This window comes from Mustela lutreola, chromosome 2 (assembly GCF_030435805.1).
Source record: "Mustela lutreola isolate mMusLut2 chromosome 2, mMusLut2.pri, whole genome shotgun sequence".
Taxonomy (NCBI): domain Eukaryota; kingdom Metazoa; phylum Chordata; class Mammalia; order Carnivora; family Mustelidae; genus Mustela; species Mustela lutreola.
The window spans coordinates 18,812,423-18,840,292 of record NC_081291.1 but is presented as its reverse complement, the minus strand read 5'-3'; the positions used below and the strand labels follow the sequence as shown (position 1 = coordinate 18,840,292).

Genomic DNA, 27,870 nt, shown 5'->3' with positions numbered 1-27,870 from the left:
CAGTAGGTTAAGTATCTGACTCTGGTCTTTAGAGTCCCACATTAGGCTCCATGGGGAGTCTCCTTGGATTCTTTCCCTCTCCCTCTGTCCCCACCCTGCTCACACACACTCTCACTCTAAAATAAATAAATATATAAAGCTTAAAAAATAATAAAAATAAAAACAATTATTATGTGGCAATCAAAGTAGCACACAAAGCCCAGGAAAACACACCCAGAATCCAGGAATTTGAGCAGGGAAAAATGTCTCCTGCACATGACTTCCTTATTCCACCTAGTCAAAATGCCTCCTTCCTCTGCTTTTATTCCTACTTTCTCATACCATATTCTTACTATCTTCAGCCATCTTGTCCATTCCCATGTTAGGCTACAGAGTTTGAATAGCGAGAGATACCCCACTGCTGGAACCTACATAGATTCAGAATTCTGGGTAGTAGAAACAGCAGTGCAGACAGTGAAAGAAAGTTCACTTGAAAGTCTATCTAAATGTATCCAGCTCTGGGGGATAAGAGAGTGAGAGAGTGTAGTCAGTGAAATCACAAGCGCACTTGCTCCTTCCCGAGAGGGCTGAGCCGCTCCAGCAGGTACAGCCATCCCGGTTATGTCGTAGCCTGGAGAAGGAGAGGCAGGACCTTCCTCTGCAGATGAAGCAGATCACGCCATACAAAGGAAGACTCATAGGTGTGTGAAAGGGCAGGGACAGGACCAGTGATTCTCACTAGTGACAATTTTGTTCTCCAGGGGTTACTTGGAAACATTTTTTATTTCAAAGGCTTGGGGTGTGAACTTCAGTGTCCCAAATTACTATGGAGGTTGGGCACCTTTTCATGTTAATGGCTGTTTGTGCTTTCTTTTGTGTGAAATGCTTGTTCTGTCTTTTGCTCATTTTTTATTGTTATTTTGTCTTTTCAAATGGATTTTGCCAGAGATTCTGCCAAACCTCTTACAAGTCACAGAACAGTGCCCCCACAACAAAGAATTATCTAACCCTAAATGGCATGGATGTCGAGGGTGAGAAACCCTACGCTAGACAGAAGCACACGCCTCTGCAGGCAGGGCACGGGGAGTCCTCCCAAGAAGGGGCAGCAGGAAGAGGAACCCCTCCTCCTGACCACTCCCAAGACATCTTGAGACTCTAAGGTCTATGCCTCAAGAGGTCTGGCTCTGGTGGTAAGCTGGCCTATCTTTTCTGAAGAACACTTGCCAACATCTCCATTTGCTTCTTTTGGATTCAAAAGAATGTTTCATTTCTCACTTGATATATCCAAAAGAAACAAATGGAGATGTTGGCAAATGTTATATAGAAGGGCACTGATTACAAATTCATAATGGCATTAAAAAATCGAACTAATTTCACTGACAACAGGGGTTTGGAAAAAGCATGGGACGTCTACGTGATGAAATATTGAGCCAGCAATAAAACTGAGATAGAAAGAATATGATGCAGTCATGGGAAAATGTTTGCCAGGTATTGAGAGAAAAAAGGATATTCAATATGATCCAATGTTTTAAATATATAATATGCACATTGTAAGTATACTCCAAAACATCAACAATAATCACTACTGCGTAAATGGGCAGAGAAAGAGGCTATGGGCAATGCCACCTCTCTTCCCCCAAAATACCTTACCTGTCCAATATCTCTGCAACTTGCCAGTGGAAATTAACTAATATAAGTTTAGCAACTGAATGAGATACCTAGAAAGAAGAAAGGGGAAAAAAAATCAAATTACAACTGTTGTTTCTTTCGGAGAACTCCATATTTTGAGAAGTGCATGCATTCATGTCTACGGCAGGCCCAGGTTTGATTTCCAAATTCTTCCTCTTGGTTCTCTGCTTCATTTTTTAAATTCAGACTCTTATGGGACGCCTGGGTGGCTCAATGGGTTAAAGCCTCTGCCTTCAGCTCAGGTCATGATCTCAGGGTACTGGGATCGAGCCCCACAATGGGCTCTCTGCTCAGCAGGAAGCCTGCTTCCTCCTCTCTCTCTGCCTGCCTCTCTGCCTACTTGTGATCTCTGTCAAATAAATAAATAAAATCTTATAAAAAAAAAAAAAAGGACTCTTATAATCTTAGTGATAATATTAATATAATCTTTCCTGGATCTCTTTGACTTTTTTTATTTTCATTAATGACACTTCTAAGAAATTAGTCTGATTTGAAGCTGAAGTAAAAACACCCTGTTATAGTAACAACCCACCATTTGACTGAAGCAGAAGAGCTGTGTGTTCCCTGATGTGGCCTATGTTCCCTCAAGCTGCTGTAGGAGGCCACACATGGAAAGTGCACCTCTAGTTAGGCCTGTCACTTGCAAAAAATCTTCAGGCTTGCACTTCTTGTATAAATCCAGCAAATCAAAACACCCCTGCTTAAAATCTCCAAATTCCTGGCAACCAATGAGCCCCGATCACAAGTATGATTTAAAAGCCTATGGACAGCTTTTGTGGCCCCTACATTTTTTTTTGTGGCCCCTACATTTTAAAGCACTCTGGTTGTGGCTATCAAAGAGCCCCAGAAGGAGCTCTGAGCTAGCAATTCTACTTCTGTAAATTTTTCTCATAAAAGATATGTATACAGCAGTGTTTTGCAAGAGTAAAAAATTAAAAATAATCTAAATGTCCAACAAAAAGGAACTAGGTAAATAATATATGACAGATCCATGCAATGATTTAGTATGCAGTCATTGAAAAGGATGTTACAGAAATAAGTTATCGACATAAGAAGTTCACATTTTAATTTAGGGCAAAGAAGCCAGTAGTAAGACAGCAGGTACGTGTTATAGTCACAGTATCTTGGTTAATAGGTAAAGCAGACTAGGGCACCTGGGTGGCTCAGTCAGTTAGCATCTTACTCTTGAATTCAGCTCAGGTCATGATCTCAGGGTTATGAGATAGAACCCTGTGTCTGGCTCTGCACTGAATGGAAAGCCTGCTTGGGATTCTTCCCCCGCACCCCCCCGCCCCTCCCCAGCTCACGCATGCTCATGCTCGCTCCCTCTCACTCTCTCTTGCTAAAAAAAAGGGGGTGGGGAGGGGAAGAGGACTAGTTACAGAAAGGAACACCCTGAGGTTGTCAAGACTAGCGTAGGGCCACAGAAGATACGGTTGTGTTTGGAGGTCTAAATCAGGCTTCTAGAGAGAGCAGCGTGGAGCACGAGGTGCTACTGAATCAAGGAGAAACAAGGAGCACACTTCAGACCAGAAAGCCAAGAGGACACGCAGAACCCTGGTCCTCTGCCCCACTGGACTGAGTCTTTACACAGAAGCTACCAAGGAACCGTAAGACAGCTGGTCCACAGGTAAGAACTGCAGAGGGAAAGACACAGTGACCAACATGTAATCCCTGGCCCTAGAGCTCAAGTCACTCCTGAAAGGAAACAGGAGCATACGTGCTAAACAAGGACATGTCCCAGTGTATACTCAGCATTAGACACTATGTCAAAGTGCAGTGAGTGAATGCCTTTTTGTCCTACAGCCCAGGTACATCTTGAGAAAACCAAGTTCTCAAGATAGCGCATTTCGCTAAAGGTGGGGGTCTCCACGTCCCTTCCATGCAAGGTAACAGCCACCTGACTCATACATGTTGCTATAGTATTTTCCTGTTGAGGACCATAGAGACTTTAGGTCTCAGATTCCTGAATTGTAACTGACATTTCTTCTAACGGTAGCCATAACAAAGCTATTTATCTATAGCAAACCACGATCACAAAATGAAAACAGAAACAAACATATGGCTTAAAGTTAAATAACTGCTTTGAATATAGCTTCTGACTATGATTAAAATAAAAACAAACCAACAAAAAACACAACTGCTAGCGATGCTGTTTTGGATGACCTCCTAACAGAGTCTTTTCTATCACCTCTTACCTAATGGGGCCCAATCAGTCCTACACCATTTTCTGTCCTGACTTCTAAATGTCCTGGCATATTGTGGCTATTAGGTCTTGACAAAGGCACTTAACTACCCAGAGTCCTCATCATGTCCAGCAGCTACCCCTACCTTCTCACCACAGATGGCTTGGGTGGAGCCTGGGAGCTAAAAACAGGTGTTAGGCTGCTTCTCACAGATCCACAGAGCCTAGAACTGGACTGGACAGAGGGTGACCACTCAACAGATGCCAATCATTAAGTGACATCATGTCTTTAATCTGTGGATTTTCAAAATGGAACTCAACTTTTCTTAGGAAACAGAATTTTAGCACTCTACCTAGTCTGATCCTTTGATCTGAATAGCACTTAACAGCAGCAACAAAACCTCCGAATTCGCACATCACATGCAACCCACCTATGCAAAACACGACCCTCTGTTGAGACAGAAATTTTATTAATGACTGCAAGTCCACTAATGACCAACTGAGAGTATCCTAGCAGAGTTGAGTTTTGGTGAGAGGAGATTATGTGAAGAGCACTTCATGAAACTGATAGTGGAGTGATACGAATCTCTTCTTCCCCACAGCCAAGAATACATCAATACATACAAGATAAGAGGCACACGTTTGTCAGCCATATGCACCTCCCACCAGCCTTCTGCAGGAAGTGCTACTGTGATCCCCACATCACAGATGGAGGTGTGAAAATGGCCCATATTATGTCCACAGTATATCACTGAAAATCAGGGACTTTCCTTCAATAATCCATTATAAACCTGAAGGAACTCAGAGATCATTAATTTAAGCAAAATGCAATATGAATGCAGTGTGACTGTGCCTTGCCCTACAGTAGCAACATAGAATCTACAGGGAAGTCAGGTTCTAAGAGGCTCTCCAGCAAAAACAGCACAGGGGTAGAGGAAGAGTACCTAGAAGAATTTATGCTAAAAGTAGCAGACCCATGGGACACCTGGGTGGCTCAGTCGTTAAGTGTCTGCCATCTGCCTTGGGCTCAGGTGATGCATGATCCCAGGGTCCTGGGATCCAGTTTCACATCTCGCTCCTGCCTCTGCCCCTCTCCCTGCTAGAGCTTGTGCTCCATGCGCTGACAAATAAATAAATAAATAAAATCTTTTTTAAAAATTAAAAAAAAGAGGGGGCACCCGGGTGTCTCAGTGGGTTAAAGTCTCTGCCTGCGGCTCAGGTCATGATCCCAGGGTCCTGGGATTGAGCCCCGCCTTGGACTCTCAGCTTGGCATCCGCCCCCCCTCCCCCCGCCTGCCTCTCTGCACACTTGTGATCTCTGTCAAATAAATAAAAATCTTTAAAAAAAAAAAAGTAAAAAAAAAAGTAGTCCCAGCAGGGAAGCCACCTCATCCTTGATTTGGGGTCACAAGAGAGAACTGGGGACGCCTGGGTGGCTCAGTCAGTTGAGCATCTGCCTTGGCTTGGGTCATGATCCCAGGATCCTGGGATTGAGTCCCATATCCAGCTCCCTGCTCAGGGGCGATCCTGCTTCTCCCTCTGCCCTCCCTTCCTCCTGCTCAAGCTCAGGCAAGAGCTCTCTCTTTCTCTCTCACACAAAAATAAATAAAATCTTAAACAGAACAGACTGTACACATGTCCCAGTAGTATCTGAGGAAGCAAACACGGTGATTTGGGGGCAGAAAAAGATGTGGGGGGGGGTGCAGGGGTGCCAATATTTAAGTCTTCCACAAGAGGGCCAGAACAAACCTTGGGGATGATATTAAAGCATTAAAAATAAAAATTTATCTTTCTCAAAGTGCAAACAGCTGAACGCTCTCAAGAAAGAATTTCCTGAGTATTCACACCATTACTGTTTGATGCTCACAGGGCTCAGCAATCCACTCTGAATCTATTAGAGTCAATAGTTCACAGCTGGGGAGTCTTCCATTCTTCTGTACGTTTTCAATTGTGGAGAACAGAATCTTTTAGTAGAATCAAGATGAATCTTTGCTAGACTGTTTTGCTCAAGAAATGAACAACCTATCAGTACTACTGTCTGGATCTCTCCAGTCTATATCCCTCAGGAATACCTTCCTGAAACCCTGATGTAAAAGTAATAATACTAAACAGCTCTTACAGAGCTCTCACATCTGGCCAGGATCAGCTCCCACCCTGTTTAAAACCCATCAGTGTTTTCCAGTACTGATGAGACAAACCTTAAGCCCTTAGTGGAAGAGTTATAAGAACCACTGTGCTCTGGAGTCCAGCATTAGACCAAATGATACTAGCACCCCATACACTCAGCCAACTATTCTCTACCAAGGATGCCCTTTTTTGTAGCAAATAGTTGGAAATTAAAGAACATACTTCTGGGGGTGCCTGGGTGGCTCAGCGGGTTAAGCCTCTGCCTTCAGCTCAGGTCATGATCTCAGGTCCTAGGATTGAGCCCCACACCGGGCTCTCTGCTCAGCAGGGAGCCTGCTTCCCCCCTCTCTGCCTGCCTCTCTGCCTACTTGTGATCTCTCTGTCAAATAAATAAAATCTTAAAAAAAAAAAAAAAAAAGAACATATTACTGTAGAACCTATGTGTCACAGAAGAAATCACAAGAGAAATTAGAAAATGTTTTGAGCTACATGATAATGAAAATACCACAGTAAGAACTGGGTGAGATCCTGCTAACATGATGCCAGAGGGTAATTTATAACTGTAAATGTTGATACTATGAAAAAAATATAAAAATCAATGACATCAAGTCCCCTTAAGAAACTAGAAAAAGACCATACAAATAAATCTTTAAAAAGGGGGGCCACCTGGATAGCTCAGTCAGTTAAGTGTCCAACTCTTGGTTTCAGCTCAGGTCATGATTTTGGGATCAAGCCCCATGTTGGGTTCTGAGCTCAGCAAGGAGTCTACTTGAGGATTCTCTCCTTCTGCTCTGCCCTGCCCCTCCCCGCCCCATCCCCAAAACAGGTGTGAGAGCTCTTGCATATAAATAAAATTTTATTTTTTTAAAAGATTTTATTTATTTGACAGACAGAGATCACAAGTAGGCAGAGAGGCAGGCAAAGAGAGGGATGAAGCTGGCTTCCCGCCGAGCAGAAAGCCAGATGAGGGGCTCGATCCCGGGACCCTGGGATCATGACCCAAGCTGAAGGCAGAGGCTTTAACCCACTGAGCCACCCAGGCACCCTGCATGTAAGCAAAATCTTAAAAAAAAAAAAAAAGAAAAGAAACTAGAAAAAGAGGACTAAACTCAAAGCAAGTAAAAGGAAAAAATTAAAAAGATCCAAAGAGAAATAAGTAAAATTCAAACCAAATAATACTGAATAATAAATCCTGTAAGTTGATTCTTAAAGAAGATCAACAAAGCTAATTAAAAACCTTAGCCAGAACATTTAAGAAAAAAGGGAATACAAATGACCAATAACGGGGGTAAAAAAGGGACTGTCCCTACAAACCTTACAGATACTAAAAGAAAAATAAGGGAATATTATAAATAATCTATTTTTTTAAAAGATTTTATTTATTTATTTGACAGACAGAAATCACAAGTAGGCAGAGAGGCAGGCAGAGAGAGAGGGGGAGGCAGGAATCCCACTGAGGAGAGAGCCCATGAGGGGCTTGATCCCAGGACCCTGAGATCATGACCTGAGCCGAAGACAGACGCTTGACCAACTAAGCAACCCAGGCGCCCCATCAATAATCTATTTTTAATAAATTTCATATCTTAGGTGAAAGTAACAAGTTCCTTGAACATTACTTAGCAAAACTGACACAAAATGAAAAAAAAATAAACTGAATAGAGGGAGGAGTCAAGATGGCGGAGAAGTAGCAAGCTGAGACTGCTTCAGCTAGCCGGAGATCAGCTAGATAGCTTATCTAAAGATTGCAAACACCTGAAAATCCATCGGCAGATCGAAGAGAAGAAGAACAGCAATTCTGGAAACAGAAAAACAACCACTTTCTGAAAGGTAGGACCGGCGGAGAAGTGAATCCAAAGCGACGGGAAGATAGACCCCGGGGGGAGGGGCCGGCTCCCGGCAAGCGGCGGAGCAACCGCGCACAAAATCAGGACTTTTAAAAGTCTGTTCCGCGGAGGGACATCGCTCCAGAGGCTAAACCGGAGCGAAGCCCACGCGGGGTCAGCGTGGCCTCAGGTCCCGCAGGGTCACAGAAGGATCGGGGGTGTCTGAGTGTCGCAGAGCTTGCGGGTATTGGAACGGGAAAGCCGGCTACAGAGACAGAGCCGACAGTAAGCTCGCAGCTCCGTGTTACCTTGAACCGGTCGCAGGCTCGGTGAGCTCGGAGCGCGGCCGGAGGTCAGGCAGACGGGAGTAACTGGGCGCTGTTCTCTGAGGGCGCACTGAGGAGTGGGGCCCTGGGCTCTCGGCTCCTCCGGGCCGGAGACCAGGAGGCCGCCATTTGTATTCCCGTCCTCTGGAACTCTACGGAAAGCGCTCAGGGAACAAAAGCTCCTGAAAGCAAACCCGAGCGGATTACTCACCCCGGCCCCGGGTAAGGGCGGTGTAATTCCGCCTGGGGCAAAGACACTTGAAAATCACTACAACAGGCCCCTCCCCCAGAAGATCAACAAGAAATCCAGCCGAGACCAAGCTCACCTACCAAGGAGTGCGGTTTCAATACCAAGGAGAGCAGCAGAATTCCAGAGGAGGAGAAAGCCAAGCACGGAACTCATGGCTTTTTTCCTGTGATTTTTTTTAGTCTTGCAGTTAATTTAATTTTTTCTTTTTCATTTTTTTTTTTTTTTCTCGCCTTCGGGTAAAATTTTTTTTTTTTTTTTAACTGTTACCTTTTTCTTTTTTAACGATTTTTTACTAGTTTATCTAATATATATATATATTTTTTTACATTTTTCTTAGGTGTTTTCTTTTTTAAAAAAAAATTCTTTTCTTTTTTTTTTTTTTTTTTCTTTTTTCTTTCTTCCTTTTTGAACCTCTTTTTATCCCCTTTCTCCCCACTCACGATTTTGGATCTCTTCTAATTTGGCTAAAGCATACTTTCCTGGGGTTGTTGCCACCCTTTTAGTATTTTACTTGCCCCTTCATTTACTCTTATCTGGACAAAATGACAAGACGTAAAAATTCACCACAAAAAAAAGAACAAGAGGCAGTACCGAAGGCTAGGGACCTAATCAATACAGACATCGGTAATATGTCAGATCTAGAGTTCAGAATGACAATTCTCAAGGTTCTAGCCGGGCTCGAAAAAGGCATGGAAGATATTAGAGAAACCCTCTCGAGAGATATAAAAGCCCTTTCTGGAGAAATAAAAGAACTAAAATCTAACCAAGTTGAAATCAAAAAAGCTATTAATGAGGTGCAATCAAAAATGGAGGCTCTCACTGCTAGGATAAATGAGGCAGAAGAAAGAATTAGTGATATAGAAGACCAAATGACAGAGAATAAAGAAGCTGATCAAAAGAGGGACAAACAGCTACTGGACCACGAGGGGAGAATTCGAGAAATAAGTGACACCATAAGACGAAACAACATTAGAATAATTGGGATTCCAGAAGAAGAAGAAAGTGAGAGGGGAGCAGAAGGTATACTGGAGAGAATTATTGGGGAGAATTTCCCCAATATGGCAAAGGGAACAAGCATCAAAATTCAGGAGGTTCAGAGAATGCCCCTCAAAATCAATAAGAATAGGCCCACACCCCGTCACATAATAGTAAAATTTACAAGTCTCAATGACAAAGAGAAAATCCTGAAAGCAGCCCGGGAAAAGAAGTCTGTAACATACAATGGTAAAAATATTAGATTGGCAGCTGACTTATCCACAGAGACCTGGCAGGCCAGAAAGAGCTGGCATGATATTTTCAGAGCACTAAACGAGAAAAACATGCAGCCAAGAATACTATATCCAGCTAGGCTATCATTGAAAATAGAAGGAGAGATTAAAAGCTTCCAGGACAAACAACAACTGAAAGAATTTGCAAATACCAAACCAGCTCTACAGGAAATATTGAAAGGGGTCCTCTAAGCAAAGAGAGAGCCTACAAGTGGTAGATCAGAAAGGAACAGAGACCATATACAGTAACAGTCACCTTACAGGCAATACAATGGCACTAAATTCATATCTCTCAATAGTTACCCTGAATGTGAATGGGCTAAATGCCCCTGTCAAAAGACACAGGGTATCAGAATGGATAAAAAAACAAAACCCATCTATATGTTGCCTCCAAGAAACACATTTTAAGCCCGAAGACACCTCCAGATTTAAAGTGAGGGGGTGGAAAAGAATTTACCATGCTAATGGACATCAGAAGAAAGCAGGAGTGGCAATCCTTATATCAGATCAATTAGATTTTAAGCCAAAGACTGTAATAAGAGATGAGGAAGGACACTATATCATACTCAAAGGGTCTGTCCAACAAGAAGATTTAACAATTTTAAATATCTATGCCCCCAACGTGGGAGCAGCCAACTATATAAACCAATTAATAACAAAATCAAAGAAACACATAAACAACAATACAATAATAGTAGGGGACTTTAACATTCCCCTCACTGAAATGGACAGGTCATCCAAGCAAAAGATCAGCAAGGAAATAAAGGCCTTAAATGACACACTGGACCAGATGGACATCACAGATATATTCAGAATATTTCATCCCAAAGCAACAGAATACACATTCTTCTCTAGTGCACATGGAACATTCTCCAGAATAGATCACATCCTCGGTCCTAAATCAGGACTCAACCGGTATCAAAAGATTGGGATCATTCCCTGCATATTTTCAGACCACAATGCTCTAAAGCTAGAACTCAACCACAAAAGGAAGTTTGGAAAGAACCCAAATACATGGAGACTAAACAGTATCCTTCTAAAGAATGAATGGGTCAACCGGGAAATTAAAGAAGAATTGAAAAAAATCATGGAAACAAATGATAATGAAAATACAACGGTTCAAAATCTGTGGGACACAACAAAGGCAGTCCTGAGAGGAAAATATATAGCGGTACAAGCCTTTCTCAAGAAACAAGAAAGGTCTCAGGTACACAACCTAACCCTACACCTAAAGGAGCTGGAGAAAGAACAAGAAAGAAACCCTAAGCCCAGCAGGAGAAGAGAAATCATAAAGATCAGAGCAGAAATCAATGAAATAGAAACCAAAAAAACAATAGAACAAATCAACGAAACTAGGAGCTGGTTCTTTGAAAGAATTAATAAAATTGATAAACCCCTGGCCCGACTTATCAAAAAGAAAAGAGAAAGGACCCAAATAAATAAAATCATGAATGAAAGAGGAGAGATCACAACTAACACCAAGGAAATACAAACTATTATAAGAACATACTATGAGCAACTCTACGGCAATAAATTTGACAATCTGGAAGAAATGGATGCATTCCTAGAAACATATAAACTACCACAACTGAACCATGAAGAAATAGAAAGCCTGAACAGACCCATAACCAGTAAGGAGATTGAAACAGTCATTAAAAATCTCCAAACAAACAAAAGCCCAGGGCCAGACGGCTTCCCGGGGGAATTCTACCAAACATTTAAAGAAGAACTAATTCCTATTCTCCTGAAACTGTTCCAAAAAATAGAAATGGAAGGAAAACTTCCAAACTCATTTTATGAGGCCAGCATCACCTTGATCCCAAAACCAGACAAGGATCCCACCAAAAAAGAGAGCTATAGACCGATATCCTTGATGAACACAGATGCGAAAATACTCAACAAAATACTAGCCAATCGGATTCAACAGTACATTAAAAAGATTATTCACCACGACCAAGTGGGATTTATTCCAGGGCTGCAAGGTTGGTTCAACATCCGCAAATCAGTCAATGTGATACAACACATCAATAAAAGTAAGAACAAGAACCATATGATACTCTCAATAGATGCTGAAAAAGCATTTGACAAAGTACAACATCCCTTCCTGATCAAAACTCTTCAAAGTGTAGGGATAGAGGGCACATACCTCAATATCATCAAAGCCATCTATGAAAAACCCACCGCAAATATCATTCTCAATGGAGAAAAACTGAAAGCTTTTCCGCTAAGGTCAGGAACACGGCAGGGATGTCCATTATCACCACTGCTATTCAACATCGTACTAGAGGTCCTAGCCTCAGCAATCAGACAACAAAAGGAAATTAAAGGCATCCAAATCGGCAAAGAAGAAGTCAAATTATCACTCTTCGCAGATGATATGATACTATATGTGGAAAACCCAAAAGACTCCACTCCAAAACTGCTAGAACTTATACAGGAATTCAGTAAAGTGTCAGGATATAAAATCAATGCACAGAAATCAGTTGCATTTCTCTACACCAACAGCAAGACAGAAGAAAGAGATATTAAGGAGTCAATCCCATTTACAATTGCATCCAAAACCATAAGATACCTAGGAATAAACCTAACCAAAGAGACACAGAATCTATACTCAGAAAACTATAAAGTACTCATGAAAGAAATTGAGGAAGACACAAAGAAATGGAAAAATGTTCCATGCTCCTGGATTGGAAGAATAAATATTGTGAAAATGTCTATGCTACCTAAAGCAATCTACACATTTAATGCAATTCCTATCAAAGTACCATCCATCTTTTTCAAAGAAATGGAACAAATAATTCTAAAATTTATATGGAACCAGAAAAGACCTCGAATAGCCAAAGGGATATTGAAAAAGAAAGCCAACGTTGGTGGCATCACAATTCCGGACTTCAAGCTCTATTACAAAGCTGTCATCATCAAGACAGCATGGTACTGGCACAAAAACAGACACATAGATCAATGGAACAGAATAGAGAGCCCAGAAATAGACCCTCAACTCTATGGTCAACTAATCTTCGACAAAGCAGGAAAGAATGTCCAATGGAAAAAAGACAGCCTTTTCAATAAATGGTGCTGGGAAAATTGGACAGCCACATGCAGAAAAATGAAATTGGACCATTTCCTTACACCACACACAAAAATAGACTCAAAATGGATGAAGGACCTCAATGTACGAAAGGAATCCATCAAAATCCTTGAGGAGAACACGGGCAGCAACCTCTTCGACCTCTGCCGCAGCAACATCTTCCTAGGAACAACGCAAAAGGCAAGGGAAGCAAGGGAAAAAATGAACTACTGGGATTTCATCAAGATCAAAAGCTTTTGCACAGCAAAGGAAACAGTTAACAAAATCAAAAGACAACTGACAGAATGGGAGAAGATATTTGCAAACGACATATCAGATAAAGGACTAGTGTCCAGAATCTATAAAGAACTTAGCAAACTCAACACCCAAAGAACAAATAATCCAATCAAGAAATGGGCAGAAGACATGAACAGACATTTCTGCAAAGAAGACATCCAGATGGCCAACAGACACATGAAAAAGTGCTCCATATCACTTGGCATCAGGGAAATACAAATCAAAACCACAATGAGATATCACCTCACACCAGTCAGAATGGCTAAAATCAACAAGTCAGGAAATGACAGATGCTGGCGAGGATGCGGAGAAAGGGGAACCCTCCTACACTGTTGGTGGGAATGCAAGCTGGTGCAGCCACTCTGGAAAACAGCATGGAGGTTCCTCAAAATGTTGAAAATAGAACTGCCCTATGACCCAGCAATTGCACTATTGGGTATTTACCCTAAAGATACAAATGTAGTGATCCAAAGGGACACATGCACCCGAATGTTTATAGCAGCAATGTCCACAATAGCCAAACTATGGAAAGAACCTAGATGTCCATCAACAGATGAATGGATCAAGAAGATGTGGTATATATACACAATGGAATACTATGCAGCCATCAAAAGAAATGAAATCTTGCCATTTGCAACAACATGGATGGAACTAGAGCGTATCATGCTTAGCGAAATAAGTCAAGCAGAGAAAGACAACTATCATATGATCTCCCTGATATGAGGAAGTGGTGATGCAACATGGAGGCTTAAGTGGGTAGAAGAATAAATGAAACAAGATGGGATTGGGAGGGAGACAAACCATAAGTGACTCTTAATCTCACAAAACAAACTGAGGGTTGCCGGGGGGAGGGGGTTGGGGAGAAGGGGGTGGGATTATGGACATTGGGGAGGGTATGTGATTTGGTGAGTGCTGTGAAGTGTGTAAACCTGGTGATTCACAGACCTGGGGATAAAAATATATGTATATAAAAAATATATGTTTATAAAAAATAAAAAATAAAAAAAAAAAAAAATAAATAAACTGAATAACTCTGTATCTATTAAAGACATGGAATTCATAATCAAAAAATTTCTCACGAAATTCCATGCCCACAACTTTTTACTAGAGAACTTCATCAACGCTAATCTTTTTTTTTTTTTTTTTAAAGATTTTATTTATTTACTTGAGAGAGAGACAGTGAGAGAGAGCATGAATGAGGAGAAGGTCAGAGAGAGAAGCAGACTCGCCATGGAGCTGGGAGTCCGATGCGGGACTCGATCCCGGGACTCCAGGATCATGACCTGAGCCGAAGGCAGTCGTCCAACCAACTGAGCCACCCAGGCGTCCCCATCAACGCTAATCTTAAACACTTTCAGAAACTCAAGAAAGTAATACTTCTTCCAAATTAATTTTATGAAACTAACATAATTCAGATACAAAAAATCTGACGGGGCACCTGGGTGGCTCAGTGGGTTAAGCCTCTGCCTTCAGCTCAGGTCATGATCTCAGGGTCTGAGCCCTGCATCCCGGCTCTCTGCTCAGCGGGGAGCCTGCCCGCACCCCCCTCCCCCACTCCCTGCCCTCTGCCTACGTGATCTCTGTCAAATAAATAAATAAAATCTTAAAAAAAAAATTTGACAAAAATATAACAAAAAGAAAATTACAGACCAGTATCCCTTATAAACAGACACAAAAATCAATCCAAATATTTTAGCAAATTAAATCCAGCAATATAGAAAAAGTACAATATGGCATAATGAAATGAGGTTTATCCAAGGAATGGAAAGATGATTTAACATTTGAAAGCTCCTATTGTAATTCACTTAATTAACAAAATAAAGGTGTAAAAAATGATCATTTGTGTTATAGAAAACCCACTTGACAAAATTCTATATTCATTCAAGATAAAAATTCTCAGCAAATCAGAAAAAAAATGAACTGCTGAATCTGATATAGGGCATCTATGAAAAGCATTATATTCAATGATGAAACAGTGAATGCTACTATGCTACTATCAGGAAAATGACAGATGACCACCCTCACCATTTAACATCACATTGGAGGTCCTAGCCAGGGCAGTAAGACAAAGTGGGGGGAGGGGGGAGAGACATAAATACCTTAATAAAAGACTGGAAAAAGAAGAAGCAAATTGGTCTCTATTTCTAGATAAAATGACTATTTACTCAGAAAATCTTAAACAAATGTACAAAACTACTACTAGAACTAATAAATGAACTTAGTAAGATAACAAAGTCAATATACAAAAAACAAATGTATTTCTATACAGCGGCAAACAAATGAAAACTAAAATTTAAAACAGGTGAAGTGTTAATAATATACTTAATTTAGACTAATACATCTAAATATTTTCTAACATGTAATCCACAAAAATTATTCATGAACTATTTTATTTCATATCCTTTTATTCATGTATATTTTAAAATTATAGCACATGCCAATTCAAACTGGCCACATCTCAAATACCCAATGTCTACAAGGGGTCATAGCCACTGGACAGAACAACACAGCTCCAGACTGAACACAGCAATTAAAATTAATCAAAATCAAAGCAGGGTTTTTTTGGGGGGGGACTTACACTATCTGACTTCAAAACTTTCTATGAAGCTACAGTAATCAAGACAATGAAGTATGTATGGGCTTAGAAACAGGGAGATCAATGAAACAGAATAAATCCAGAAGTAAACTCAGACATCTAAGATTAATTTTATACAGAGGTGCCAAGGAATTCAGTAGAGGAAACATTCAACAAATGGTTCTGGGATAACCAAATATCATTATGCAAAAACAAACCACGGAACTTAGAGACTTCACAGCACGCAAAAAGGAACTCAAAACAGTTCACAGATTTAAATGTAAAAATCTCTGCATCCTTGGTTTAGGTAAAGATTTCTTAGATACAACAATGAAAGCACTATCCTTGAAAGAAAAACTGATAAACTGGACTTCATTAAAATTAAACTTTTAGTCTTCGAAGACATTAAGAATGTCTTGGAAGAGATGGAAGAGACAAGCCAGAGACTAGGAGAAAATTATTACAAATCATGTATTTGACAAAGACCTTAATTCAGAATCTATAAAGAACTCAGGCAACTCAATAGGACAAACAACCCAATTTTTAAAAAATGGGCAAAAGATCTTAATACTTTACCTGAAAAAGTTATGAAGAATAAATATGCAAAAGAAAAGATCCTTAACGTTATCAGTCATAAGGGAATTGCCAATAAAAATTGCAAGATACCACTTCATACTCAACAGAATGAATATAATCCAAAAGACTATCCATACCAAGTGCTAGCAAGGATGTGGAGAAACCGGAACCCTTATACAACGCTGGCAGGAATCCAAAATAGCATTCATCTCGGAAAACAGTTTGGCAGTTTCTTAAAACATTAAACACACACTTACCATACAAACTAGCAATCCCACTCCTAGATATCTATCCAAGAGAAATGAAAACATATGTCCATTTAAAGCCCTGGACAAGAATGGTCATGGCAGCATATTTTATAATCACCCCAAACTGGAAACAACCCAATGTCCATTAACTGATGAATGAATAGATAAACAAAATGTAATATATATCCATACATGGAAAATCATTCAGCAATAAAAAGGAAAGCACTACTGACACGTAACGTGACATGGATGAACCTCAAAAACGTTGTGCTCAGTGAAAGAAGCCAGACACAAAGGATTACATACTGTACAATTCCCTTTATATGCAGTTTCTGGAAAAGGTAAAACCATAGGGATAGAAAGATGATCCCTAGTTGCCTGCAGCTTTGAGTGGGGACTGGCTAACAAACACAAAGAACTTTCCAGATGATGAAAATGTTCTTTCTATAACTCAGGTTGTGGTGATGGTTACATCGCTGCATAAACTTATTAAAATTCATCTAATGGTACACTTTAAAATGGGCAAATTTAATGGAATATAAATACTTTAAGAAATCTCTATAAAAATAAAATTGGTTGGTTGATGGCTAGATATATATCAAAGCAAATGTAGCAAAAGGTTAGCACCTGTATAATCTTGTTAGTAGGTATATGGATGTCCACTGTACAATTCCTTAAACTTCTTTGTTTTAATTTTTCAAAATATAAGTCAGGAGGGACTTTTAACATAATTGCAGTAACTTGCATGAACAAATGTCACAATAACAAAATGCTGATCTTTATGCTACTGTATCAAATAGTCATTTTGACCTTTTACTTACTCCTCAAAATGAAAAATTTCCCTACATGGTTTGACCACAGGTTAACTGATCATACAGTGTGAATTTCAGCATAAGCAGATATAACTTCCACAAAGATCTATAATGCCAGTAACTTTACAATACTCTGTGGCTCTCTCTCAACCTCCTAGACCAAGTCTTCTTAGTGTTCCAATGGACACTGCTCCTACTCTTTCTGCTCCTTAAATGTTGCCATTCCACAAAGCACAGCTCTCAGGCCTGTGAGTCGTCAGAGTTGTGGCTAAGCCTTGCTCAGTGTGAACAGAAGCCCCAAAGGTAAGAACTCCTCTCTTATTTTTCCTAGGAGCTGGGGAAGGCAATGTGACTGATCAAGGTGGGGAAGGGAAGGCAAATAGTAGTAAAAAGTTCATCAAAGACTGAAGGATGCCCTCAAGTCTCCAGTGGTCCAGAGTCAAAAGATTTGGTAAGAGCACAGAAGCCAAGAGCAGCCTTATCTTCCCTGCCTTTTCCTCCCCTTTCTCTCCAGACCCTCAAACCTGACCAACAATAGTTCAGGAACCTCTGGGAGCTTTCCTTCCAGCTTGAAAAAAAAAATGTGGGATCACCTTCCGTTGTCATTTACCCTGAACACTGCTCTGCATTGCAAATCCAGTCTGGCTTCTTTTGCCATTGCATTTATAATCCCAACACCCTCGAATGGTTTCCAGTTCTTTGTTTCAGGAAAACCTTAGCTATATGCATGTCAGAAAGGACACTGCTGCTGGTCATCAGTATTTCCCAAAGGCTGCAGACAAAAATCTTCACTCATCTTCTACAATCTATATTTGGGACAGATGCTTAAAAATTATTTCCGTGATATGGGTCCTCAAAACATGTTCAGTAGTTACCGCTTGTGCACTGATAACCTAAAGAAGTAGACAACTGCTGGGAGAGTTAAGCTCTTCTTTCTGTTTCTTATAAACAATGTAGTTAAGTGTGTATACAATTCCGACCCTAATTCATAAGTAGGGCCTGGGGGATGGGAAGTAGGGACTAGTGGGAAATGCAGAATATGGGCCAACGGTGCTAAGATGTTTCCCACAGAGATGTAATAAAGGGTACATGAATGCTTTAGCTGCAGTAACCAGCAAGGAGCTCCTCACTGATTAAGAGTATACAAGTCCACCACCTCTGCATTTCATTAGATATTCTGGAGGCAACTGCCTTCCATGCTCTAAGGGCTTCAGAGACTAAAGAAATGAAACAGTGTAAACATCCAACTGTCACTTAAAGTCGAGACCACCCTGATGAGATAAAACTTCTGAATCTGCATGGCCTCCAACCCACTCACTACAAGAAAACAGCAGCAGGATTTCAAGGCCTTAGATAAGGTAATTCCAGCAATCTGGAATTGGCTTATACTTCAGCAATTCTGCGGAGTGCTGTCCCACCCCATGTTTCAACTTTACTGTGCATATTTTCTCCATTAGGTCCCTAAGCAGAAAGCAGACTGTGGTAAAAACAGTTTTAAAAATCACAGGTCCCCAAGCCCACCTCAAGTTTGTTAGTAAACGAGAACCACAAATTTCTTTGTAAGTCTCTATCAGAATTTTATATTAATCATTGAAACAAACATTTCTTGATCTCCTGACCACAAAGAACTTAAAATACTAGAGTGAGATAAACCTTGCTACTGAAGAAAATCATAAGAACATACAACATTTTGGACCCTTTCTAATATACAGCCAATATCCATCTTTAGAAACAATGTTTTAAGAGTTTCGGGATATTTAATAGTTACTACTTGACATCCCAGAGCACCTGGATAGTGTATGTTTAGTATTCCAAAATAATGTATAGGACGTGCTAATTTTACGTAAGGATCAAGGCACATAGTGAGTAGCTTCTGCTCTTGACAAAAGTTTCCAGAGGAAATGCATGAGCACGGTCAGTTGCTTCTTCCTCTTTTTAGTCACCTATAGCTGCTTGAAGCTGTCCAGCCCTTGGGGACAAGTTAATAACATGGCTTGCAAATAGATCCTTCCCCCAGAAAAAAGAAATCCAGCAGCCCACCAAAACTGTCACCAGCCCTTCCCACACTTACCAGTGCCATAGGGAGGATGCAGCTGATGGCAGTGAGCATCAACGGCCTGAAAAAATACAGGTGGTAGTTTCAATTTTTATTTAGAATTCTTACTTGCCAACTGCCTGAAAATTTTTAAGGCTACACGAATGGGTCTCCATGCCTCAGCCTGTGTTAAGCCACTTCGTGGTCCAATCACATTTGTTAACAAACACTAGTAGTAATTCACTAAACAGCAGAGATGGAGGAAAGGAGTGAATTGCGGGTGAGCTTCTGGATCTGGGGTAGAAAGGGACATGACATAGGAAAGCTAGCCTAAGGAGATCAAGATGGATGAATTCAGGTCTTGGAGGGTAGGGGGTGAGGCGAGGAAGTACTAAAAGGGATAAGAGGAAGAAACAAGGTTAAAGTACAGAGACAAAGGAATAGGTGAATTATCACCCTAGAATGGGATGAAATCAGCAGCAACGATGGTGATAGTGGGGTCCCACCAGGGCTCTGACTTGCGGCAAGGCTCACCCCTACAGTCTAATTTAAGTGGTGGGCCTTCACTTCTCCCATACTTCACATCTACATATTCTCAGTTTCTAGGAGGTCAGCTCTCTGGCTCCTGATCACAACTTTGCTTCCTTTCACTTTTTCTTTACAGGTCTCCATGGTGGGAGAGCTGACTTGTAATCAAGGCACCCACGCTATTCATGTTTTGAAAAATCTGATTAAATTTGAAGATTTCTCTCATCTAACCTTAACTCACTCTGTCTCTAAGCATTAAAATAAATACCAAAAAACCCCCAAAGACCTCACTAAATAAAAACTTTATGCAAAATACAATAAAGCAAAAATATGAGTCATCCATCCCTGACCACCAGGATACTTTTTATTATGAAAAATTCCAAACATCTATAAAAGTGAAGAGTATGATGAAAATCATGTACCCGTCACCCAGCTCCAACATCAATTCATGGCCACTCAGGTCCACTCTATCTATACCTCATCTATCCATTACCTGCTATAGTATCACGGAGTAAATCCCAGCCTATCTTTTAGGAAGCACATTTTAACGAAATACCTCTGGAAAGTACTTAGTACAAAGGGCTGGTTAAGCCCCTACGAGAATTTTAAGAGTTTTCCAGGGGGTGCCATGTAAGCAGGATGACCACCATTTTTATGAACCAAGGTCACATCCAATAACCAAACCAAAAGAAATGCAGACAGGAGCTGACATCAAATGAACTGCACATTGTAGGACTAAAATCCAAATCTCCTACCATGTTCATGCAGCCATAAGCCCACCCTGTCCAAAAATGATTTCAAATAATGCTCTGCCTCTTGTAGCTACTGCTACTGTGAGGAGGCATGTAAGAGGGAATACCAAACACTAGCTTGGCAGTACCATTCATGTTCCCACTCTTCTCTAGAGGATACCTCAGAGGCTAGCATATCTTACTGATAAAGCCATGGACTCCAAGAACATTTTTCAAAGACAGAACTACCAACTGTTGGCCTTAGCTGTGCTTAAAACATATAACGCTATTTTTATAACCTTTCTGTTTATATAAAACTCCATCGGAAATGGAAGCTCCTTGAGGACAGAAATTTAAAACAACTTCCTTTTCTGCCATACGCAAGCACTTGGAACAATGCCAGCACCAGTACTAGATCCTGTCACTGCACACCCACACTCTCCTCCAGAACCCAGACAGGCACCAAGATCTTCTGGCCTCTAGGGGATGCAGGAAGAGGCCAGATACAGCTCCCAAGGAAGGTTAAAAAGAAAAAAAAAAAGAATTTAAAAAAGGAAGGACAAGAGGTCCTCTGAGTTTGCAGAGGGTTCTGAAGGGCAGAGATGGTTACAGGAGGTTTGAGGAGACAAAAATCAAATAAGGGTTAGAGAAGGGGGAAACAGGAAGGAGTTCAGGCTGGAGTCTGAAGAAGCTACTTTAAGTTTTTCAACAGACCAAGATAATCAAAGTGGCACTTTTAGTGGATATATCAGAAAATATGAAATACAAGTAGAAAAAGATTTATTTATATCTCCTCTCTCACCATTCTAAAAAAAGCGATGGCAGAAACTAAAGGCAAAGAGATCTTAGAATTATTTTATGGTAGAGGTCAGACTATTTCCCCTCCCAGTTCTCAGCATCTATCTAAAAGTTAAAACAGCGGAAGACACTCAGGAAAGAAACATTTGTTTATTGGGAATCAACAATAGTTAGGAACCTATCCCAATTACCAATGAACAAAGAAAATCAAATGGCTCATAAAAAGCACTTTGATGAAAAGGAACAATACCTGCCACACCATCCCACCCCAGCATGCCAGTCTTCCTAACCAGGAGAAATCTCCACCAATTCTTTTGGTTGTCACCAACCTCATTAAGCATGCCCATAATTCTCTAGCAGATTTAGCGCACTTATACCACTCCCTACCACCCCTTCCAAGGCCCAACCTTTTTATATTTAAATTACTACTTTCAGTTCCTTCCATCAGTAACTTTAAAATACTGTTTACAGGACCAGAATTGCTCTTTCTTCCTTGTGCTTCCAAAGCCACTATCCATAAAGAAGGATATTCTTCATACATTAGGCACAAATACATTTTCTATTCAGTCACCACCAATTACTCATACTTGTGCCACTTATGTGTTTGATTTGTGTTTGGCTTACAACTTTCTGCATACAGTTTTTCTGCTTTGCATAGTTGTTCTAATTCCCTTGCCCCTTGTAAAAAGTTCTATGGTTTCTTCACCGTATTCCAACTGTCTTCCAGCTTCTTCATTTTATCTGTTGCTTGGAATCTACCCATTCCCATTCCCAAATAAATTTTTCCTGGATCCCACCAAATCTGTGTGCAAATCTGGGATGGCTACTTTCCAGGGTAAAACAGAGCTCCTGCTGCACAGGTAACATGAGTCTTTTCATTGGACTACTAGGTTAGTTCAGACATTTCTTGAAATTTTTCCTTTTTTAAAAAATTTTCATCTGTAAATAACTGCTTCAGAAAAGGTGTAAGGAAAGAAAATTTCAGGAGTCCTTGCACATCTGAAAACAAGTGTATTTTGCTATGACAGATCTGGTTCAAAACCATTCTCCCTCAGGGCTGGGAAGATTGCTGCTCCACTGCCTTCTGGTTGTCACTGCTGTGGATGACACATCTGATTCCCATTGCTTTTAGAAGACCCAGTGTATCTCATAGAAACTGTTATGGTTTCCTCTCTATTCTTGTTTTTCTGACATTTCAGTCACAATTCTTAGCTGTGGGTCTTTCTTTATTCGTCTGAGCACTGGGTAGAAACTTTAAATATGAAGAATGCTCCCTTCTTTTGATCCTGGAAATTTTTTTATACTTTTAAATATTTCTCTCCTTTCAATTTTTTTTCTCACTTCCCAGAAATTCTGGCAGATGATGGTTCTCTGGATTGATCCTCTATGTCTCTTTCTTCCGCATCAATTTTTGCCTGTATTTTGGCTTTATGCTGAGATTTTCTCTTGACTTAATCTTCTGATCTATCTACGGAATATTTTTTAACTTGGCAAACATAATTGACAGTTTCTTCCAGATGGCAACACTGATTGTTTCATGGATGCCATATCTTCTTGAATATCTAGCAGATTACTAAATAGTATGCTTTTAAAAACAAGCAAAACCATCTACTGGTCTGTTTCAGCTCAGATCAATTTTCCTGTTTCTTTTCCATTTTGCATGTTTTCCTCAAATGACTGGTGATTCTTGGTTAAAAAACAAAGGGCCACCAAAAAAAGGAATGAAGTAGTGATAAATGCTATAACTTGGATGAACCTTGAAAATATCATGCTAAGTGAAAGCAACCAGACACAAAAGGTCATATACTGCATGATTCCAATTATATGACATATACAGAATAAGTAAATCCATAGAGACAAAAAGCAGATTAGTGGTTGCCCAGGGAGAGTGGGAAATAACTGTTTAATGCGTACCAGGTTTCCTTTTGGGTAATGAAAATGTTCTGGAACTAGACAGAGGTTATGGTTGCACACTGTGAATGTACTAAATGCTACTGATTTTCAACTTTAAAGTGGTTAATTTTATAAGAGTATTACAATTTTAAAAGGGGTGGGGGATGTCAGGAAAATGAATCCAACTCTGTGTACATGGACAGAACCTGTCAACTGTCAACTGACAGGCTTTTCTTTAGGGTGCTTAATCAGAGGCAGCATATACCCAAGACTCAAGAGCCCCCAAAGTGAGCAATGATGTCAGCCAATCTCACACTCTCTAAAGGCCCTATTTCTCCCCGGGGGTATTCTATTTCTTAAAAATATGCACATTATTTTGCCTAGAAACCAAGTGGGGGCAGGGCTGACTATTTTACAGAGAACTTTCTAATTAACCCCCTCATTTGCAGTTCGTTTATCTCTTCCAGCCTTTGTCAGTCAAATTAGAGCTCACAGGTCTCTTTAAAGATCTGCAGTCTCTTCAAAGATTTGTGGGACAAAGGGGCTCCTGTGTGCAAGGTCTCCACAAGCCACCCCCCTCAACCTACTCTTTGTTGTATTACGAGTTTAATAACATGAATATGCCTTTACTTTCATTTTCATATTTCAAAATAGAAAACCATCCCTGAATTTACCTCATGCTCTTCAGCATCATCTTTCTCCCTGCCCTCCCCAACCACTGTTTTACTTTCCTTCACAATGGGTTTGCATTTTCTAGAATTTTATATCATTGAAATCATAAAATATTTGCTCTTCTCCCCCCCTGGGATCCCTTATGCAGCATACTTTTTTGGGATTTACCAATGATGCTTATGTAAGCCATTCACTCTTTTTATACCGTCGAGAAGTATGCTGTTCAATGGGCATACCACTACTTGTTCATTCACCTGTTTCTGGATATTTAGGTTGTTTCCAGTTTTTGGCTATTGCAAATAAAACTGCTACAGACATCTGAATACCAAACAAACAAAAAGAAATGGAGGGATACAAAGGTATATAAGGACAGCCAACGATCTTGCAGCAGAAGCCAATGCTAACATGCTAGCGGGGGAGGGGGGAATGTGTTCTGCGCCATAAAATTCAAAACTCTTAAAACATTCACACTGCAGATATTATTTGTCATTTTTACAGCTATCATTATCACCATGATCCTAAGAAACCACTTTTATCTTGATATCGATGACACAGGAAGTTATGTTTAGACATCAGAAATATTACAGGAAAAAAAATACAGGAAACCTATCAAACTTGCCAGTATAGTTGGGTGTCTTTACCCTACCCCTACTCCAGTTATGAAATCAGTACACTCTGAAGGCTGGACACATCCTTTCGGCAGCCAAAGAAAATGCACCCTTTCCTCCTCGCTTTGATAACCTGAATTGTTTCACAATTTTTTTGTACTTCCACATGAATTCTCCACATAAATATAATGAATACCTTGCCTCATCTCTGAAAATTTTGTTTTATTATGTCTGCATAAAATAAGATTTTATTTTATTATGTCTGCATAAAATTCAGGCTTCTGCATCAGAATTGACAAAACTAATTCTGAGATGCACCCCAAGCTGGGAACCATACATCTACCAGGTATATACTGTCTCTGCTTAGACTTCATTCAGCCAGCTTCATGGAACTCCTTTGATAACTGTGTCTTCTATGGGAATCTAGAGAAGTAGAGGTCTGGGGTTAAATTCTCAACTTCTGCATTCGTTGACTTGGCTTAGACAGTCGGATCAACAAGAAACTCTCAAAGAGTTGCCCTGGCTTACAAGCAAGAGTTTCTAATTAGCATAAATACACAGCAAGACACATGTACAGAGCGGTACAGAGACAGGAGTGTCCAACTTTGCCTGGGGAACAGGGAGGGCTTCGGGGGGGAAGGGAGTCAAGGGTAACTCAGCTTCCAGCTTGGTGGATGGTGGTATCATCAATTAAGACAGAGAATCCAGGGGCGCCTGGGTGGCTCTGGTGCCTGGCCTCTGCTTTCGGCTCAGGTCATGGTCTCAGGGTCCTGGGATTGAGCCCCACAACGGGCTCTCTGCTTGGCGGGGAGCCTGCTCCTCCCCACCTCCCCCGCCTGCCTCTCTGCCTGCTTGTGATCTCTGTCAAATAAATAAGTGAAATCTTGGGCGCCTGGGTGGCTCAGTGGGTTAAGCCGCTGCCTTCGGCTCAGGTCATGATCTCAGGGTCCTGGGATCGAGTCCCACATCGGGCTCTCTGCTCAGCAGGAAGCCTGCTTCCTCCTCTCTCTCTCTCTGCCTGCCTCTCTGCCTACTTGTGATCTCTGTCTGTCAAATAAATAAATAAATAAATAAATAAATAAAAATCTTAAAAAAAAAAAAATAAGTGAAATCTTAAAAAGAGAGAGGGAGAGAATCCAAGCAGCTAATTTAAAAAAAAAAAAAAAATTTGTTTTTTAGAGAGAGAGAGTGCACACACGAGCACAGGCAGACAGGGTGGTAGGCAAGAGGCAGAGGGAGAAGCAGGCTCCCTGCTGAGCAAGGAGCCCGATGTGGGACTCGATCCCAGGACACTGGAATCATGACCTGAGCCGAAGGCAGCTGCTTAACCAACTGAGCCACTCAGGCGTCTCCAGGCAGCTAATTCTGATGGCACTGGAGTTATTTCTTGTTAAAAGGAGGCAAAGCTATCTACAGACTCTGGAAAATAAAAGCCTAAACTAAGGGATAAAAGTAATGAGAATGACTAGAGCATATACTGGCCAAGAAAGAAGCCACTAGTCAAAGACGGCAAATTTTCCAGATGGAGACCACTCTTTGTTCATGATCCTAAGAACAGTTCTGTTCTATTAAAATCTCTAAACCAACCTTTTGCTCACTTTCCCTGTATTTTTCTCCATTTCTGGTTGGTAACTTGAGGTTTTCACAGTAAAACCATTTCATGTGTATAAAGATTTGTGACAGTTCTAAGAAAAGGGAACATAAATAAGCTTCAAATTCTGATAATTCATGTCAATTTGAGTAATCAAGCCACAGGACAGACACATTTTAGGAAGAGCAAGATGAGAAGCTTCCTGTATCTCATCTGTACCTTTCTCAAATCCTTCCTATAACTCTTTCCTCTTTTGGGCAGAGAAATCTAATCTGTGAAATTTTTCCTAGAGCAGTAGGGACAAAGGCAAAGTAAAACAAAAACAAAAACAAAACAGAGACTGGAACAGAACACAAGTTAAAGTAAGGAGATGCCCCAATAATAAGAACCCCCAATTATCCAAGTACTTCACATTAAGTAGTTCTATCAATGCAGGCCTAAGACCAAACACAGCAGTCAACCAAAAATGTAGGAATAACAGACAAGCTATATTCCCCTGCATCCTTTTCCTGGTCCCAATTCAAAATTCATTTTGTGTTATTTTTACTTTTCTTATCAGTGAGCCCCAGGAGAAGGGAACCGGAGGCTCTGCATGAAGACAAAAAAATCCAAAGTACATGATCCATCTACCATATGCACACTAGAAACATCATCAGCAATATGCCACCCAGAACCTTCCTCAATGTGGCTTTTAGCCTGCAACTGAAAATGCACATTCCTAAGTGTGTTCTAAGGAACTGCAATAAATATGTGAAAGTAACAATCCCACTGTTCTGCACTTGCCCTGCCATGACTTGCCTTCCACCATAACCATTTGTTTGAACATTCATGTGCCAGGCACTTTACATGCATTATCTCATTCACTGCAGCGAAGGAGGTCTTTTTATCATTATTTTACAGTTGAGAAAATTGAAGCTGAGAGATGTTAGGAACTTGCCCAAGGTCACATTATATTAAATGGCAAAAAAGGAAATGGAGCCCAACCATCTGACCCCTAGCCCCGGCTCTGGCCAAGGGCCAAGAGACTCAAAGGCCACATTTACAAAAGTGTTCACAGCCAACATAACCAGTCCGCAAGAACTGTAACACATAAGTACTTACCTAAATGCCCAATGGAGAAAGTCTGAGCAAATTAAGCCTCAATATGATGGTGTGATACTCAGCCATTTAAAGTAATTTATGAGGATGAAGTAAAAATGGGGAAATCGTTAAAATACAGGCACACCTCATTTCACCATATTTTGCAGATACTGTTTTTGTGTGTATGTATGTTTTCAAAAACAAACTGAAGGTCTGTGGCAACCCTGCATCAAGTAAGTCTATCAGCACCATTTTTCTGATAGCATTTGCTAACTTCCTATCTCTGTGTCACATTTTGGTAATTCTTGCAATATTTCACATTTTTTCATTATTATTGTATTTGTTATGGTGATCTGTGATCAGTGATTGCAACCTGCTGAAAGCTCAGGTGATGGTTAGCAATTTTCAGCAACGTTATTTTAAAATTAGGATATTTACATTATTTTATAGACAAGTTGCTACTGAACACTTATCAGACGACTGTATAGCATAAATACAACTTTTTTTTTGCACTGGGAAATAAATTCATTTGACGTGCTTTATTGTGATTTTTGCTTTATTGCAGTGGTCTGGAACCAAACCTGCAATATCTCTGAGGCAAGCTTGTATATAAGAAAATAGCAGAATATAAAAATACATGTACAGAACAATTACCAGAATCTAACATCCATCAGGGAAGGAACCTATTATGTTGTTCAATGCTATTTTTTCA

At 40.5% G+C, this 27,870-nt stretch overlaps 1 protein-coding gene across 3 annotated transcripts in view; it reads right to left on the bottom strand.

The window, feature by feature from the left end:
* Nucleotides 1-27,870, bottom strand: part of ARIH2 (ariadne RBR E3 ubiquitin protein ligase 2) — a 57,935-nt gene that overhangs the window by 17,834 nt on the left and 12,231 nt on the right. For 2 of the 3 annotated variants that reach the window (XM_059160852.1, XM_059160851.1), the window contains exons 2-3: nt 19,294-19,339; nt 1,630-1,697 (exon numbers count right to left, since the gene is read on the bottom strand). In XM_059160852.1, the coding sequence (XP_059016835.1) occupies nt 1,630-1,697; nt 19,294-19,332 (107 nt within the window). In that variant the 5' untranslated portion in view covers nt 19,333-19,339. The remainder of the gene's footprint in view (nt 1-1,629; nt 1,698-19,293; nt 19,340-27,870) is intronic. The other variant, XM_059160850.1, reaches the window with a different exon arrangement.